Source organism: Hypoxylon trugodes (genome assembly GCF_022578975.1).
Source record: "Hypoxylon trugodes strain CBS 135444 unplaced genomic scaffold F4822scaffold_8, whole genome shotgun sequence".
Taxonomy (NCBI): domain Eukaryota; kingdom Fungi; phylum Ascomycota; class Sordariomycetes; order Xylariales; family Hypoxylaceae; genus Hypoxylon; species Hypoxylon trugodes.
Genome location: NW_026250023.1, coordinates 105,980 through 123,720, shown reverse-complemented (window position 1 = coordinate 123,720; position 17,741 = coordinate 105,980). Strand labels below are relative to the sequence as shown.

The window sequence follows — 17,741 nt, the reverse complement described above, 5'->3', positions numbered from 1 at the left end:
TGTAAATTCACATCATCCCTGGTGTTGTCTCATCTACTATTCATTTAGTTATGTCTTCTCAAGAGCACTTGCGAATATTGAATCCAACATACGAAGCTGAGCACAATGATTTCCCACAATTCCCAAATCTCCCCGAGGAACTCCGTGTGTTAATATGGGAGCATTCATTACCACGCAACCGGATCGTCAAGGTCGAAGTACCGAGTGGCTGGATTACCAAGGACGAGATATGTCTAGCAAGAGGCCATCATATACTCAGCAAGCTTCTTCGAGTTAATAGAGAGTCGAGGCAAGCCGTGCTTCGTTTTTATCGGATACATATACCTTGTACGCTCAAAAAGGGCCAACAAAGAAAATATGGGATTCTCCCATTTAACCCCGAATTCGATATTCTACAAATCAGAGTGCCGCCGCGTAGAAGTCTCTACTTTTCGAACTTCATTTGCAAGCTGAAGAGCTTGGATCCTCATGGAGTTGGCGTTACTAAATTGGGGTTGGATGCTGTCGATATGATATGCATCAAGAATTGTACGGATGTGACCAACATGGGTGAACAGCGGCGCAACGATTTTACTGCTACTATCGCGCAACTTGATAAGGTCTTCTTTATAGACATTGACAATTTCGGTCGTGTCTGCGGTAGTGAGGTGTCAGATATCGTGGACAAGGTCGAATTCCATAGATCGATTCCTATAGCGCCCAAGACACCGGCCTTTGACATCATGGCATCCGATCCGAGACCTATCCAAGGAGACTTAAAACACGTTTATTTCAAGCGGGATGATCCTCGTCGGATGATGTTCAACTGGCGCGAGATGCTTCATTTATGGGAGATACCGCATTCCTCAATGACCACCTCTTATCACTTCCTCATGGCCTCTCGGGGGTGTTCCGAGACGATGTTTCCCAAGGAGCCGATACATAAGGTAATGGATCGTGCGGACGCCGAGCGGTGGTTGCGTGCGGAGGATAGGTTTTGGGAAAAACTTGTCAAAAACCTCAGCTTCATCGACGAGTTTAAGGCACGTGTAGAAGAGATTAGAAGTGATGAGGAGCTCGCCAAGGCATCCTCGATAAGCAATGCGGTTGGCTACTGGATGTTTCCGATGGATGCACTGGGATCGTTGAAGGAGTCTGAATTTTTATCACCAATTCGGCAGGGGCCATAAGCTTTTGATATGTCGGCTCATTGGTCTGCGTTTGCATTATCACATCTGCCGTAGTTGATAGGGAATTGAGAGTACTGTTATAAGTTCCTAATTTAAATGAATTGAAAATGCGAAAAATGTTCGAATGTAGTATAGAACGGTGAAAAAGGAACATCCTGAAGTTGTCTAGAGAGACCACACAGTATAATAGTTAATAGTTTGTATAGCTTCTAATACTATACACACTGTACGGGGAATCGAAGCTATCGCTGAAAGACGTGAGAAAACTTTTTCCCTCTTGTGGCGATTACATCACTTGACTTAAAACTCGATAGCCTGGACCCTTCATTCCCATCAGGAAAAATCATTGTTTCCTTTTTGCGTCTAGAACATTGGGACCTTGTCGTAGAGACAGGAGATCAGCCTTTATCGAATTACTTGCAGTTGTACATGATGACATACATCTAGGAATTGTCGATCCTTCTAGATAATTTCGCGCATCGGAGCATAAGCCTTTTTATAGATCCTCGACGACAGTGGGAATAATTCGGTTTCGCTTTACGGTTGCTATTATTCATCGCGAACGTGTGAAGCAATCTATGTTATACCTTGTTGGCTCTATATTTGGGTATCATTGACGTTCCGGGATCGACTTCCCCTCTCTCGAATAGTTTCCTTGGGCTACTATCAGGGCCTAAGAATCGATTGCGCATTTTTACCCGGGCGGATTTTTGAGACTTCCTTACCGGTTGCGTAGGCCTGTGTATAAACAGGAACTGTCAAGATGTTGGAGAGCTACCAACATGCTGGGACGCAGCCAGGGGTGACTAGCAAGTATGTCGGAAAGACTGTTGGGCAGAGCGATGCTACTGAGTCGAGGGGTCGTACATGGACCAAAACCATTCGCAAAATCCTATCGGATTTCATTTCGGCTGGTCCAGTAGAAGAACGAGGTGTCATGCCTGTAGCGCTAGAAGATCGGACTGCTACAAATTATAGCAGTTACTTTTCGATATGGGCATGTATGAATATAAACCTCTTACCGTGAGTTATTCATACTATACATGCTATACAAACATTGCTGACTTCTCGATTAGTATTACATTCGGCTTATTAGGTCCGGCGTATGGGTTAGGTTTGAGGGACAGCTCGCTAGTCATCTTGTTCTTCTGCCTCTTGACTGCGGCGATACCGACTTATCTTGGTACTTTGGGGCCGAAAACTGGTTTGCGACAAATGATTCAAGCTCGTTTCTCTTTCGGAAGATACCTTGTTTCCGTACCCGTCATTTTGAATCTGGCCACGCTCACGGGTTTCTGCGTCGTCAGTTGCGTCATCGGAGGTCAATGCTTGTCGGCCGTTGCTGGTGGTTCTCTCACCCCGGCGGTCGGAATAGTCATCATGGGCTTTTTGGCTCTCCTCATATCTTTTTGCGGGTATGAGGTGTTGCATCAGTATGAGCGTTTCGCGTGGATTCCAGCTGTGATGGCGATAATAATCGCTACTGGTTGCGGAGGGTCGGGCCTCCAACAGCAAGCACCAGTGGAACCTGCGACAGCCGGTGGTGTTCTCAGCTTTGGAATGATCATTGCCTCTTATATGATCCCATATGCTTGCCTCGCCTCGGATTTCACAACATATTTAAATCCCAAATTCTCATCGTGAGTTGTCCCATATTGTGATGATCTTGATCTTAAGCTAACTTGATATAAGCGTGCGATTGTTCTTATACGGATATGCCGGCCTTGTTCTCCCGTCCGTGGTATTGATGGTGCTAGGCGCTGCTATCGGAGGGGCTATAGCTAGTGTACCCGAATGGCAAGCAGGTTACGACTCGACACAAGTTGGCGGTGTATTAGCTGCCATGTTATCTCGGGCTGGCGGATTCGGAAAATTTGTCGTCGTTGTGCTATCGCTAACTTTACTCGGAAACATCTCTGCAACGATGTATTCGATTACGCTTAATTTCCAGATATTGGTCCCGCAGCTCGTCGTAGTACCGCGTTACTTGTTTTCGGTGGTAGTCACCGCTATTATTATACCGGTAAGCGTCAAAGCTGCGGCAGAATTCTTCGCCAACCTTGAGAATTTTGTTGGTCTGATCGGTTACTGGTCCGCGGCATTCGTCGCGGTATTAATTGTGGAACATAATGTCTTCAGAGGTGGTAAATATGATTCATATGATCACGATAGTTGGAACGTGGCATCTCGATTGCCATGGGGTGTCGCAGCTTTAACAGCAAGTGTGCTCAGCTTTGCGGTGGCTATTCCTAGCATGTCGCAGGTGTGGTTTGAAGGCCCAATTGCGAAGAAGGCTGGTGACATTGGATTCGAGATGGCATTCGCTGTGACTGCGGTTCTCTATCTCCCTCTTCGATATTTAGAGAAGAGGTTGAGTGGACGATAGAAATTGATAGAAGATTGGATGCCCTGACGATGTAGATAAATGTGATTGATGAGTCTCTTCGGGATGATATACCCAGGTAGAATAATTCAATCTTGTTTTCATATCTCAGTGGGAGGTGGCGTTAATTAGAGCAGGTGGTAGGTGCTGAGATATGAGATTGGCGCACAATACAGTGCAATCCATGCCTGCCCAAGCCATTCTAGTGATTTTCCCTCTAGGAATAAGCTATGGTTAAGTGACAGCAACCTAGAGTTGTCGCGAAGATATACGAGTCTTGCGGCAGGATGCAAGTTACGTATAGTTTCGTATAAAATCCAGTAATAAGCGGCGGCATAAAAACGAAGCTTTACTACGTCAGTACACGGCCTAAAAATTAGTCCGTAGGCTAGATTTCGGGTCGCTGTAAGAGCCCGTTAGGTCTTCGTATTATACGATGATTTGTCACTGAAATTACAACTAGGGGTCCCTACCTAGGGCAGTCCAGGGTGCTTCCAGGTAGAAGCGCAGGGAACAGCCAGCCTTTAAAACCCCGGGACCCTAAGAAGAATAGCTACCTACCTAAGGTACTATGCCTCTATCATCATCTTAGCATCTAACCCTTGCCGTGGAGGAATTATTCGACCGCGACAATGTCGATGACTAGAATGGGCATACATTGGGAGAAGAAGCATGTTCTACGTGAATTCATTCATAAATTTGAGTCTGAGGAAACCTATTGATCATGCCCATCTTGTTGTTCACGATGGATTATAAAGGCTTGTTTGGCGCCCTCGAGTTCTGGCGAAATGAACTAGAGTCAAGACACGGTTAATAGAGAGCCTCAGAACATCCTGAACCGACAACATATAACTATTGAAAACCAAAAGACTCGAATTAATTCGAATTTACCCATCTTTTATCATGTCTGCTTGCGCCGCGAAGGTTGACTTCGATCCCGAAGCTGATATTCCTGACCTTCAGGGAAAAGTGTTCCTCGTCACAGGCGGTACGCAACCCCTTACACCTAGCGAGGTACCTAACATATCACCTAAACCTCCCTATACTGACAATATAGCTAGGTACTGCAGGGCTAGGAAGAGAAACACTCATCCAATTAGCCAAACACAAACCTTCCCATCTCTACTTCACCGGTCGCAACCAGAAGAGTGCAGACGCAATCATCTCAGACATCAACACCATCGATGCATCAGTAAGCGTCACTTTCTTGCAATGCGACTTCGGATCTCGCATCTCCATCGCTAAGGCAGTTGAGAAGTTCCACTCGGGCAGACTCGACGTAATCATCGCCGGCGCCGGGCTTATGGCAGTGCCCGCCGACGTGACGGCTGATGACTACGAGATCCAATTTGGAACATCGCATATGGGAAATTTCACGTTGATGCGACTCCTACTTCCTATCATGTTACGCACAGCCGAGCAGCCCGGCTCCGATGTACGGTTTGTTGCGCTGACGAGTCTGGGTTACGGGTTACACCCGCGCGGTGGTATACTATTCGACTTCATCAAATCAAAGCAAGAAGACCGCAATACATGGGTCCGATACGGTCAAGCGAAACTAGCCAACATTCTAACAGTCAAAGAGATGGCGCGTAGATACCATAGTATCACGAGCGTCGTCGTGCATCCAGGTACCGCCAAGACCGGGCTTGTGGATAGTCCGTCCTGGATCAATCGCATGGTTGTGTACGCGACGAATCCTAAAGGTCTCCTGACTGTGCAAGAGGGCGCGTGCAACATGCTCTGGCCTTTGACTACGGAGAAAAGTAATCTTAAGCTTGGACAATTTTACTTGCCGGTTGGGAGGCCGGGTGATCTTACGAGGGATGGTGAGAATATGGACTTGGCGAAATGCCTGTGGGATTGGAGTGAGAAGGAGATTGCTGAGTTGAATTTCAGTTGACGTCGCATCATTTGGAACTTCTTTTTTTACTTCTTCCCTGCTTTTGGAGAGGTGATCGGCGGCGTTTTCCTATGTTGGCGAAACTTGTCTATTGAATGTTTCCATTTCATTTCCATGTTCCCGAAATACAAGCCACTCCCCAGCTGGTGTCACAATTCCACGAACGACGATTGATCATGTCTACCTAGGTGCACATACAAGTAAATTTTCGACAACTACCTAGACGAACTAAATAGGAACGGTACTATTCTGCGGTATACAAGCACCATAGAATGTTTTCGTCAAAGACTCTGTCGAGTTCTTCGCAGCTGCGCCCAAAACAGTAGTTCCACACTTAAGACCCAATACGAAGCTTCCAGCCATAACGTCGGCCATATAAGGTCCAGTGTGTGTATGATCCTTCGGGTAGTTGGCATTGACGGTTGTGGCACCTAAGTTGATCATGGCTTGAACTGCATATTGTTTATGCGGTACGTGGTACACATCCGGACTATTGAGCTCAGCAGCCGCGTGCCTTCGGAATAGTCAGTAAAACAATCGAAATTTCTCTGGATTTTACTGCTTACCATGCGTAATAGTCAAATCGCGATGTGTCAGTAACACATTTTCCACTTTCGCACACGTTATTCGGGGTGGGTGAGTTCAGAATGACCTTGGCTCCCTTGTCGAGGAAGAGTTTCGCGGCATTTTTATAGTATGCAGGGTATGTCAGGACAGTTTCCTTAACACCATTATACGTGGTTTGGCATGTTTGAGCGCCATCTCCAGGACAGTCGGTTCGTCCATTGTCACTGCTTAGACTACCACCATCATTGTGACCGAACTCAATGACAACCCAATCGCCTGGTTTCACCACATTGGCTACTTCGGTAAAGCGGCCCTCGCGAGTAAATGACCTGGCGCTTCTTCCGCCGATGGCTGCATTGTGTACGACAAAGTCGGAACCGAAGCTGTACTTGAGGTACTCCCCCCATCCCTCAGTGGCTGATCCAGCGCCTCCCCCTCCTTTAGCCATGGTTGAATCACCACATAGGTGAATTGTGGCCGGCGCTGTTGGGGCCGCTGTAGCGGTTAGAGCTAGAAGCCACCACAGTCCATAAACACCCATTGCTAAGGGATTTAGGAGTGATTGATGAGTGTATTCTGAGGGCAATAAACCGACTAAGATAAAAGATTCACGGTTCTATGGCGATCTGATCCGATCTGTTGAGATCATCTACGATGCAGAGAGATGTATTAGTATTGAGATCGGCACGCCGTGGCTTATAATGCATACGGCGCACCTCGCTATATATTACTGCGAAAGCTGCCCGTCGGAAATGATTGAGATTGCTTTGTTCCAAGTAATCTCATCCCTAGAGTCACAGAGATCTAGACCACATTACATCGCGATGTTACGGTCGCTCGGAAAACCTGGTCAAGATAGTTATAAGTATGGGGCATGTCGTATTGTTACCTTGAATTATTCCGTATCTTACAAGACTCCGTGATGGTTTTTGTCTAGATCTTCTCGAGCTGGTTGAGCTGAGGGGCGATGAGACATTTTGCCGGGTGATCTAACTCCGGAAGCTCAATAGTTCAATTGCCTAAACAATCTACCTATCCTAATTAAAATCTTCTTTAACAGGCAATTATTTAGTATATTCTTGGCTGATTTCAATAATTGGTGGCTTTTAATTAGTTAAATGCCGCCAATAGCTCGATGAAGTTAGGGATACGAGCAAAGAGGTATAATACCAGTTGCATGATATAATAGATGTTTTACTAGTTATAAAGAAACCCCAATGTAACTCCAATAACCTCACTCTTCGATATGATCCATACTCTCATTATTATTCAGATGACAGCCATGTGTATCTGTATTCCATCCTGACTCTCCCACAGGATCGGGACACCTGGCGCGACAAAAAAGATGAACCCTTCCTTAAGCTGATGGTCTACTCCCTCAGCGTGCATTACTCCTTTCCCCGAGGTCACGATTAATACGCCTGGACCTTCGCTCGCGGTAAGCTCCTCGCTCTCGCCGGCGCCTAGGTCTGCTTTGAGCATGTCAAATTCACTCATCGGTGGTCTATACACCACTGTCTTCCCATTCTTGCTCTTGTTCGACTTCTGGCTAGGTAGATAAACATCATCCCTGCTGTGAGCCTTGAAAGTCAATGTGTCCGCGAATGTATCGGCATTGTTACGGTCGCCAGGCGGGCAGAAGCCGGTGTTGAGCACGTTATTGCTCCTGGCCATGCACTCGACGATGTCGCCAGCTAAGTATGCGTGGATTCCATCTGCAGGTATCCACACTGCATCTCCGGCGTTGAAGACAAGGTAATTCATGCACAGAAGCGCCACTAAACTGCCTGCATCTTCCGGACCGTATTGATCTTGAAGGCGGGGTAGGAGGTCCAAGATGTAGGCTGCATCTCCCAAGTGATCTTTCGGGACCTTCGATAGTTCTGTTTGGACTTTTCTAACCGTATCAAGGTCAGCCTTGAGTAGGGTTCTGGTGACATTCCGTAATGTCTCGTCTGTCCATTTATCTGGTTGTTCTGGATTGAATTGTCGTAGTTGTTGAAGCTCGAATAGAGGTGCTATTTTATTCAACGGCTTAAACCCGGCGAAAACCTCGAATTTGGATAATGCTACTGCGATCTCAGGCTTGTGATTCGGGTCGGTAAAACTGTCTGGATCTTTCTCGTGAAGTTTAGTAGCAAGTTCCTTATTAGGGTGGAGTTGTAGTGGGAGTGCCTTGGCGATCGATAGGATCTACAGGGTCTTATGAGTTCTTATCCTTAAAACTGGTTTCTTTATGGTGAAAACATACCTTCGGCAAGTATGGAAGTTGGCTGTTAAATTTCTCAATGACCTTCTTTCCTAGAAGCTTCTCTTTGTTGGCTTGAAGCACGTCTGCTAATAACTCGCCGGTATCTAGTTTGCGAGCTGGGAAATCAGGGTAGTCTCCAAACCACATCTCTGAATAAAATTCATCATCTTTGATTTGAAAGTCAATACCAGGCGTCTGCGCGCAAAGCTGTGCTGCGAGGGATTGTTTTCCTTTCTTTCCCCAAGGATAATTGTTACAAGTCCCGCTTAGCTGGAACACGGTTGGAGGCGACATTCCGATACTCTTGATAGTGGGCTTGCTCCGAGACGATTGCTATCGTAGATTGTTTTTGAAGTTAATAATTTTATTAGCAATAATCAAGTGGATTGAATACACTGCCGTAAGTAATTACTATTATTTACTTTTATTTTGCTATGCTTCCTCTTCCATATGCGCCCCAAATCCGCCATCGTGATGTTTACATGTCGTCATAGAAGATGTTTGTGTTAGGTCCCGGACATGTCATTCTTATGTGGGGGTTTCAACACCCTTTGTCGGATTTCAATGCGTGGAAACCTGAGTATTTATTTGGCCAATTGTCTGCTTAAATAACCCGACTTACTTCAAGAGAGGAAAGCGATAGGAAAATTAATGTCAATTCTATTTCCTGGTACGTTAATATGAAATTTATTGTCCCAGCTATCTGGTACCGGACCGGGTAGTCAAGTAATGCTCCACATATACTCCGGGTGTCTCGGTAGTATAGGTATCTAAGCTTGTGCCCTTAGGTAAGAATGCTGTCTTTCCGAACCTCAAACGATTTATGATGGTGACTTGAACAGAAACGTGTATTCCCTGATAATCTACTCATTTATCTACTTGTTGATGAAATATTCCGAGGCTTCGTCATCAAACCTGTCCCGAGGAAGAAGTGGATCGTTTGTAGAATGGATTATGTAATCCTGTTAAAGAAGTAATAGATCGAAAATGACGTTTTTAATCCGTTCGTCAACTTTTCCCAAGACAAACAAACATCAGTTCCCACATATACAACGACAACGATCTGATAGACATGAACGGAGTTCATTCAGCATTGAGATATATCCCCTATAGAAAAATTGAATGTATTCGTCTAAATTAGCTGTTGCCTTCACATGAAATTTGTTACTCCGACCGTATGGTGACATCCGCCTATAGTTCCGATCGATCGATCTTAAGTGCAGCTAAACATCCCGTAACAGTACCCCCCCAACAGCTAAAGAATTGTGTCATCTAACAGGTTTTTCTTAGATTTACAGGGCATTAGAAACTTGTAGAAGACTAGTAACCATTTGGTCTATAGCCTGGAACTAACAACAACCGCCCGTCGTCTAACTTACAAGACTCAAGTTTTTGGGAATGGTCTTTCTAAGAATAAAATCCGAATTGACTATTCGCCATCGCCCCAGCTAAATAGTAGGAATCACGCTGTTCGTGTGGCACTAAGAGGGTTCCGCTTCTGGATCGTCTACACTAGGCTTTGTACTTCAGGGTGCCATCGACGTCATTAGTCTTCACTAACAGGGCTGGGAGAATTCAAACATCGCCATTCTAGTAAATAGAACAAGAAATCATGGAATATTCAAGACGACAGATGGGAATTGGAGTGGATTTTTGGCCGCGTAACCTTCTCCAGTCCTACGTATATATACCGAAGGGTTGAGCCAACCTCGTCGACCTGATATTTGAAGCTTACTACTGAATCCACAAAAGTCGCATTATGTCTGCAGACGAAGAAGCAAATCAAAATGGCTCCACCTCGGGCCAGAACACTATAGCTTCTAAATTAACAGATATTCTTCCCGTTCCGCCGAATACCCAACCTGTTAGCGAACCCGAGAAGCGTGAAACTGCGAATAGCCTCACCGAGGAACCGACACTTTCCCATGCTTTGGCTACGGACGATCACGAAGAGAAGGGCTTAGCCCAACAAGAGCATGATGAAGAAGTGATCGATTTGGGTTGGAATGAGAAGAAAGAAGAAATATCCGGGCCGTTGGTTGGGGGTTTGGGTAACGAAGATCTATGGCTATTGGTGCGAAGATTTAATAAGGTATGCATATTGTTGTCCTTCCTAACATCGCGAACGAGGATATTGATGAAACTGGTTCATCACAGCAAGTATACCATGTTAAAGAAGTGCCCACTACTGTACCTGGCGATCTAGATCTCAACATAGCCGATGAAGAGGAATTTTCTCCCGACAAATTGCGAGCGAATGTTGAGCGACTTTACATGACTGTCGTCGTCGGGTTGTTAGCTGCTGTCAAACATATTGCGCGATTACGTTCATGGCGTGAGACTCGTCGGACAGCAAGTTTTTGCGCGGTAAGTCTTCCTAGATAATTTCTTCTTTCTACAATGTCCTGTCGTAGCGACACCTTAAACTAATTGGTACCGATAGGTCTACTTCCTTGCGTGGGCGCTCGATCTAGTTGTTCCGACACTGACACTAACCTTGATCACACTCATTGTCTACCCACGATCGCGAGATATCCTCTTCCCACCGGCGCCTCTTGCATTGGTCGATAGCAAAACTGGTGGCATTCAAAAACCTAAAGCTGGAGTTCTTGGCAGCACCGAGAGTTCAACAGGAGCACCACAAAATTACAAGGGCGAGGCGGTCGAACAAGAAGCTAGCAATTTCTTCAATGGCATTACGTCAATCGTGGTTACAAGCGCTACGGGAAAGAATCCACAAGCTGCACCGTCAACAGAATCGGGATCTCCCGATGATGCCGTGCCAGATCCTACTAGTGTGACCGTTGCGGCTGCTGAGGCAAAAGATGTCGCTGCGGGAGGCAAGGCGAGTCCGAAACATGACAAGACTAAAGTCCCAGTCGAGACTGCGATGTGGACAAAAATGAGACCAATTATGCATGGTGTTGCTGATGTGTCCGATACTTGGGAGAGATTTGCCAATGCTCTGTCTCCCACACCACCATTCCCAAGGGACATCTACAGACTGAGGCTAGCCTCTTTGATTCTTCCGCTGTTCCTCATTTCTCTGTTCGTGACATCTTACATGTTCATGAAAGGTGTGACCTTCGGAGTAGGGTTTGGCTTTTTCGGAGATCCCATTATTTCTCGCGGATTGAAGTGGCTCAACCATACATTCCCTAACTGGCAGAAATTACTCGAGCTTCGCAACACAATACTCAAGGGTGTACCGACTAATGCGCAATTAACACTTACCCTTCTTCGCATAGGCGAAGCTAATAAGGCTCCCATCCCACCACCGCCTTCTACTAGCGAGCCACCACCTGAGAAGCCAACGGAAATTACAGACAACGAATTGAGAGCAACGGGTGCCGAACCGCCACTAAACGCTACAGACGAAGAAATCCAACAGGCCATGGAACATGACCCGCGAACTGCACACGAGACTGGTGGCTCGGATATTGATGCCGCAAAGGGGTCTAAGCACGGCAAGAAAGGTAGCAAGATCATCGGCTTCTTCAAAGGAACTACGAAAGGCGCAGTGAAGACGGCTATTGGTACCGATCACGCTCGAGCGAAAGTGGGATCTCATCATGCTAAGAACCGTCTGGGTGCTGTTCCTCGATCGGACGATAGCCGGATCTCTGGACCGGTTGACTTTCAGGGTCGATACAAGGGCCAGAAAGGACATGTCTACATCACAACGAAGTCCACAATTCCAGCGGTATCTTTTAGTACTGACTCGACAATCGAGAAGATTGGGTCGGTGGAGCGCGAAGATTTGCACCCACTTTGGACTATCGCCATTAATGATATCGCCGAACTTAAGAAGGTTGGTGGATATGGATGGAAGGCCAAGATAGTGGTTGGGTGGTCAATGGGTAGAGAAGTGGCCGACGGATTAGAAATTACGGACAGGTTAGGGAACGTACGACGCGTCACTGCGTTACCAATGAGGGACGAATTGTTTAACCGTCTTGTGGCTATAGGAGGACAGAAATGGGAGGCCTGGTGAGAGGTCCTCGACAAGAAAATTCATGGAGTTATTGTATGTCTAACATTGTAGATTAGTGCGAAGGCTTGTCCAGCCGATTGACTAGTCTGATTTCTTTCATTTCCCTGTCTTTTCCTTTTCGGAATCATCGGATACCTACCTAGGCTATTAGGTTCCCAAGCTACCTACTCATTCAAGCCAGTCAGATAGCGTGTAGGATAAATCTACTTGATCTTACGAATCTTACGATGTATTCACGGATGTAAGCAAAATTTTACCATGCTAGAACGACCCCAAGCTGAAGAACCCCTGATAGCTACCTAGCCAAGCCTTAAGTCCCTACAACATGATCCCTGTCTTCAAGTCTTCGCTGTAGTTGGGTCGCTTCTAGAGGTTCGAAATACGGTCTCCTCGGGCCCCGCTCAACTCGACATCTCGAAGCTTCCTACGAGTTTTGGGGTTACGGAACAGCATCTGTTCTAAGAAAGAAGCATCATACCTCATTACGGGTCATTTTAAGCTTATCAAAAGGCACTTTTGCATTTTGGTTTTCGGCTATGCGGGCTAAATTGACAATACGACAATTGATGCACGTAGAGTGACATCGCAACTGAAGATCACGAAGCAAAATAACATGTTATGACAACATCCAATATATTTTTTCTGAAGAAAAAAGGGGGGTTTTGGTTCCATTCGTACCTATGACATAGGTTTGATCGACGCGATGGGCAGTCGATATAAGTAGAAACGAACATCCTCGGTCATCTAAAGCTGAGCATAACACGGTCATGCGAAAATCACCCAACTAATCACCACCTGGCCATCACAATGCATCTCTCAAACTTCTTAACGTTAACGTCCCTCTTCCTCCTACCTACCGCCCTCGCACAGTCTACGGGCTGCGTAGAAGGCAGCAACTGCAGTTCCTGCGGGTGGTACTGCAACCAAGGATGCAGCGCGCCACTTGATCGCACCGAGTGTAATCGGTGTCTATACTGTCGGCGCGAGAGCTCATCGTGTGGTTTTATTGATATCAGTGATACATGGACGCATGATGCACCAAGCGACGAGCTATGTGCCGCCTGCAACGATGGATGTTGGTGTCATGGCGATTGGTATTGCATGGACACTGCTACCGCAGCCCCACCTGGGTCACCGCCTACCCCGAAACCTACGCCGACGGGATCTGCGCCGTTGGCAGCAAAGGCTACTATTTCGCCCTAGAGAGGTTGACTGAAGAGGGGAAGGACGGAAGCGGCCTGTGTGATTTTGACAAGGAGCTCGCATCATCGTGACCCAGGCATAGAAACGAAGGGATGAACGTTCACATTGAAGGTGGAAAATAACTTGGTCGCCGCAGTTTTTTATTTCGCCGGAAGATACCTTCCGTCAATTCGAATTACTTAGTGTTGGGTTATGTGGTGGATATCATGGAGTTTGGATCCTTCAAGAGCAGGGGCTTGTATATACGGCGGAACTTTAGGGAGTTTTTACGCACTTCGTTCTCGGGATATTAATTCCATGAGGATTAAGATTATGAGGAATTGTGTACCCTTTTAATTATTTGTACTTCAATAATACACAACGAAATATTATTTTGGGGGACTTTGCAGGCCCAAATTCAATCTTCACGAAGTACCATGCCTCTCGGCCGGGGCGGTATGGTATTACTTTTATACAACTTCCCATGAAAAGTGATGATCTTTTTGAAAATCTTCCCTTACCATGGCGTCTCCAATAGAAATATTTATTGGTTCTAATAATCGCTCCTATCGGAGCAAAGTCATGGCTGAACTGAGAAGCAGATCGAATGTGGTGGGGGGACGATCTTCAACCATCTCGATGAGAGCATATAGAATTGATAGAACCATTAGTGACTTGACATAATTCGATCTATCGCGATTTTTCGAAGCTGTTGGAAGTTTAATATCATTCGTTTAATGCGCTATGTATTAGTAATATGAAGAGGCTCAAGCTATTCACTTCATCCCTCCCACGCGAGCTCAATAATGGCTAGATTGGATCCCGACGGTTGCTTTACACCTTGGAAGATGAACCTAGGATCAGCTTCCTGAAACAATGTTTTCCATTCGTCAAGATCGCGTTCTTTGGCATTGCTAAGTTCAAGCATCGATATATCCATAGCTCTATGAGTCCAGTCAGTTATGTGTGCCTGTAATATTGCACACGTGTGCACAAAAAAAGATTTTTAGACTCACCTCAAATTTCGCTCCATATCATTAGGAATAACTCCAAAAGGGGGAAGGACTGCTTCCATGACGATGACTCGCGCACCATGTTTCAAAGCTGGTATGAGTGCCCTTAAGATCTTAACGCAGTACTTATCAGGCCAGTCATGAAGGACCCAGCGATATAAATAAACATCGGCATTCTTGATAGGTTGCTCTTCGAAGAAATCGTGACCCATGAATTGAACATTTAGGCCATTTTCCTTTTTCGCACTCGCGACTACTGTAGGTAGATCTTGTACCGTAATGTGAAGGTTCGGATACTTGCGGGCCAAGGCGAAAGCCATGTCACCATGAGATCCGCCCACATCAACAACAGAGTTTAGAGTAGCCCAAGGGTAGTTATCGGTTAGATGATTCGGCGAGAATTTGGGACCACTGATAAAGAAGCTCATAGCACCACCGAATCGACGTGCCTTTTCTGGGTCCTTGGAGAGCTCCTTAAGGTAAGGGTCATTCGTACCCTTAGCAAGCGAGAATCCCTGATTTTGTTAGTCGGATACTACAATCGCGAACATACGTACGTACGGCTTGATTGGGTTCTGTTGCACCGGGCCACTTGATAAGTGCTTCAACAGTTTTTTCTGCTGCTGGCCATAGCTCATGTGTATTCGCCCCCATCCAATCTGAAATACCCGAGTCCTCTGCGATACTTCTAGAGGCTGGCGAGTGCGCGATAACACCAGGATGAGGTTCTCTAAAGATACGATACGCAATGCCTAAGCGTAGGATACGACTAAGGGCAGCGCTGTCGACTCCTACTATTGCCGCTAAATCCCTGTACGTGATTTCTCCATCTAAAGGTACTTGATGGGCAATATCAAAGCGATAAATGGCTTTCATATACAACAAACGGTTGTGCTGATAAATAATTAGTCCCTATATGATGAATGCGATTATATTCACAAGGGGTTACACACGTGATGGTTATAAAGCAAATCCCTTGGTGTTTGTAGAAGATCATTGAGCTCTTGCGTTGCTTGAAGAACTAACGCTCGGGATTCCTCTAGTTCCGCCGGTAATCCGAGCTCAGTTGGACCATCTGCTTCGAAAGATGGATATGGCAATGCATTCTCAGCGAGGTAGGTATCGATTAAGTGTGTATGAGCTGCTACAACGGCCGATAGTTCGGCTATGCGACTTTGGGAAGACATTCTGCTGTATATTAGATCACGATAATTTCTTGTCGATCAAAATAGAGAGACAACAACTCAACGAAAAAAAGCCAAGTTATTCCTAAGTAAACCCTTTCTCCCTACGAGAGTATTACATGATTGAAGCAAGAGACTTCTTTGACGTTTGGGTAGGGAGGAAATACCTAGGTCTCCTCAGATATCGGTATTTAAATAGATTATAAATTGCTAATGAATTAAAACATCTTCAAAGCTTCTTAATGATAGTTCGTACTGATTTTATACTATTCACTAGGATAGCATTATTCACTTGGGTTTTGGTGCATCCGCGCCGCATTCTTGACCCCTGAGTGCTCGGACATATTCTACTTTCCATTGTCCGCGACACCCACTCTTAGGAATTATCGCCGATAAGTCGTCCTGTAAACACGTATGCCTTAATAAATAGAAATTCGATATATTTATATTTGTAAGTCATAGGTTTACTCTCAATTGATTGATATAGGGATTGATTTGCTCATACAACCCTGAGTAGGTGCTTAACTGACTGGTTTGTACGACCTCAATCGGATAGATCCGACGGCACTGGCAATGCTTTATAGCACCCCTGGCTCTAAAATAGAGAACTGATCTTTCTCAGAATCTAATTGAGCTAATGCGTCAAATGGTAAAGTGACCATCGGCGAAGTATGCCCAATATCAATATTGAACAAAATCGGGAAATTCTTGCTTGCCAAACGTCCCTCGCATAGAAGCCCCTTGATCACTCCGATATACTGTTCTCTCATCTCCGGGGTATCATATCCAAATGGTCGCCCCACTACCAATCCCGCCGCTTCTTCGAATACGCCCTCCGCGATGAGATCGGCGATACCTGCCTGCACTCGAGGAAGTGGGTTTCCGGATTCCTCATCATCGCCTATGGCCGTCTCGAAAAATACTATCCGTCCTTTCCAATCGGGAACTATACCACGGACCCCTCCGAGACGGGCTATGACGGTTAGACAACCACCGAAGAGCCGTCCTTGCGCTTTACCGGGTCGCAACCATATCCAGCCAGGAGTAGGGGAGAGCTCTGGTGGCTCTACCGAAGCTGGGTTACGGAAAATTGTGGGGACCTTTGCCGTGTATGTTGGAGATCGTGGGATATCTCCAATAGGTTCGCGATTCGTGATGACACGGAATAAATGATTGACGGAGAACGCAAGCGGACTGGATTTGTCGTCGACAGAGCTGGACTCGCCAAGCTCCGGAATGGCTCCCGGCCCGTAAAAGGTGCGAAGTCCTGTGTATGCATGCAAGAACCAGTGCAGACCCGATATATCGGAGTAACCCACGACTATCTTGGGATTGGCGCGGATGATGCTGTGGAGCTCCGCGTCAGCACTTAAAGCTGGTATTAACTCGGTGAACGTCGGTCCACCGATGGTACAGATAATGGCGGAGATAGTAGGATCCGAAAATGCGGTCCGTACCTCGGCTAGGCGATTAGAAATGGAGGATTGGATTCCCGTGTCCCTATTATAGATTTCACGGACTTTATAACCACGTCCTTCAAGCAACGAAGTCGCTCGTGACATGACACCAGGGAACTCATGATTGATCCGAGCAGAGGGTGAAATGAAGGCTATTGTCGCACCGGGCTCCAAGGCCTTTGGGACTATTGTTGAAGGCATTTTCGGTTGTGGGGTTGTGCTGCTGCCTGCGCCAACCCGTCGGTGAGATCAAGCAAATGGATACCGAGATTTTGGTGTTATATAATAATTCACTTATTAAGATTTTACATACGAATATCGACAGTGATTTAGACCGAGAATGGGCTTAAATGGTGTAATCAACTCCTTAGCTTCACATTGACAGAAGGGCGTTACCAAAACTAGGGACGGTGCGGAATATACTGTCTTGTGCTATTTTATGGGGAGTTAGGTGCTATACAGTATACCCTGTAGATATTCGTACGTTATCGGGGTTAGGATGACGCCCTTTGGGTCATGCGGGAACGCGGCGCAGCCAGGTTGAGAATGAATGTTACGTACTGAAGATTAGTTATATATCATACGTCGAAGGAAAATATTGAGTAGGTTGGGTGGTTACCCAATTCATCATGCCATGA

The 17,741-nt window shown here is 46.1% G+C and overlaps 9 protein-coding genes across 9 annotated transcripts; 5 read left to right on the top strand and 4 right to left on the bottom strand.

Annotated features, from left to right (window-relative positions):
• Positions 1 to 50: 50 nt before the first annotated feature.
• On the top strand, positions 51 to 1,169 carry F4822DRAFT_432001 (uncharacterized protein; the record flags this gene model as incomplete). Its single annotated transcript, XM_051461570.1, has 1 exon — positions 51 to 1,169. One exon carries the CDS (start codon positions 51 to 53, stop codon positions 1,167 to 1,169), a length of 1,119 nt encoding a protein of 372 aa, XP_051310924.1.
• Positions 1,170 to 1,447: 278 nt separating this feature from the next.
• On the top strand, positions 1,448 to 4,030 carry F4822DRAFT_412184 (permease for cytosine/purines, uracil, thiamine, allantoin-domain-containing protein). The gene is made up of 3 exons (XM_051458931.1): positions 1,448 to 2,192; positions 2,246 to 2,809; positions 2,862 to 4,030. Exons 1-3 carry the CDS (start codon positions 1,933 to 1,935, stop codon positions 3,553 to 3,555), a joined length of 1,518 nt encoding a protein of 505 aa, XP_051310923.1. The 5' UTR covers positions 1,448 to 1,932; the 3' UTR covers positions 3,556 to 4,030.
• Positions 3,867 to 5,705, top strand: F4822DRAFT_335439 (oxidoreductase). The gene is made up of 2 exons (XM_051455724.1): positions 3,867 to 4,540; positions 4,614 to 5,705. Exons 1-2 carry the CDS (start codon positions 4,456 to 4,458, stop codon positions 5,453 to 5,455), a joined length of 927 nt encoding a protein of 308 aa, XP_051310922.1. The 5' UTR covers positions 3,867 to 4,455; the 3' UTR covers positions 5,456 to 5,705.
• Positions 5,684 to 6,470, bottom strand: F4822DRAFT_438093 (carbohydrate esterase family 12 protein; the record flags this gene model as incomplete). The annotated part of the gene is made up of 2 exons (XM_051462476.1): positions 5,684 to 5,969; positions 6,022 to 6,470. 2 exons carry the CDS (start codon positions 6,468 to 6,470, stop codon positions 5,684 to 5,686), a joined length of 735 nt encoding a protein of 244 aa, XP_051310921.1.
• A 487-nt stretch (positions 6,471 to 6,957) lies between these two features.
• F4822DRAFT_335464 (mannose-6-phosphate isomerase) lies at positions 6,958 to 8,910 on the bottom strand. The gene is made up of 2 exons (XM_051455726.1): positions 8,274 to 8,910; positions 6,958 to 8,215 (listed from the first exon to the last, which is right to left on the bottom strand). Exons 1-2 carry the CDS (start codon positions 8,565 to 8,567, stop codon positions 7,292 to 7,294), a joined length of 1,218 nt encoding a protein of 405 aa, XP_051310920.1. The 5' UTR covers positions 8,568 to 8,910; the 3' UTR covers positions 6,958 to 7,291.
• A 378-nt stretch (positions 8,911 to 9,288) lies between these two features.
• On the top strand, positions 9,289 to 12,504 carry F4822DRAFT_335412 (uncharacterized protein). Its single transcript, XM_051455721.1, has 4 exons — positions 9,289 to 9,507; positions 9,564 to 10,365; positions 10,431 to 10,640; positions 10,717 to 12,504. The coding sequence occupies exons 2-4, from the start codon at positions 10,033 to 10,035 to the stop codon at positions 12,265 to 12,267; spliced, it is 2,094 nt and encodes a 697-aa protein (XP_051310919.1). The 5' UTR covers positions 9,289 to 9,507; positions 9,564 to 10,032; the 3' UTR covers positions 12,268 to 12,504.
• An 8-nt stretch (positions 12,505 to 12,512) lies between these two features.
• F4822DRAFT_412178 (uncharacterized protein) lies at positions 12,513 to 13,859 on the top strand. Its single transcript, XM_051458930.1, has one exon. It carries the CDS (start codon positions 13,075 to 13,077, stop codon positions 13,468 to 13,470), a length of 396 nt encoding a protein of 131 aa, XP_051310918.1. The 5' UTR covers positions 12,513 to 13,074; the 3' UTR covers positions 13,471 to 13,859.
• A 371-nt stretch (positions 13,860 to 14,230) lies between these two features.
• Positions 14,231 to 15,649, bottom strand: F4822DRAFT_431994 (putative O-methyltransferase; the record flags this gene model as incomplete). Its single annotated transcript, XM_051461569.1, has 4 exons — positions 14,231 to 14,393; positions 14,466 to 14,977; positions 15,024 to 15,356; positions 15,416 to 15,649. 4 exons carry the CDS (start codon positions 15,647 to 15,649, stop codon positions 14,231 to 14,233), a joined length of 1,242 nt encoding a protein of 413 aa, XP_051310917.1.
• Positions 15,650 to 15,918: 269 nt separating this feature from the next.
• On the bottom strand, positions 15,919 to 17,426 carry F4822DRAFT_412177 (peptidase). The gene has a single exon (XM_051458929.1). It carries the CDS (start codon positions 17,302 to 17,304, stop codon positions 16,225 to 16,227), a length of 1,080 nt encoding a protein of 359 aa, XP_051310916.1. The 5' UTR covers positions 17,305 to 17,426; the 3' UTR covers positions 15,919 to 16,224.
• Positions 17,427 to 17,741: the final 315 nt, after the last annotated feature.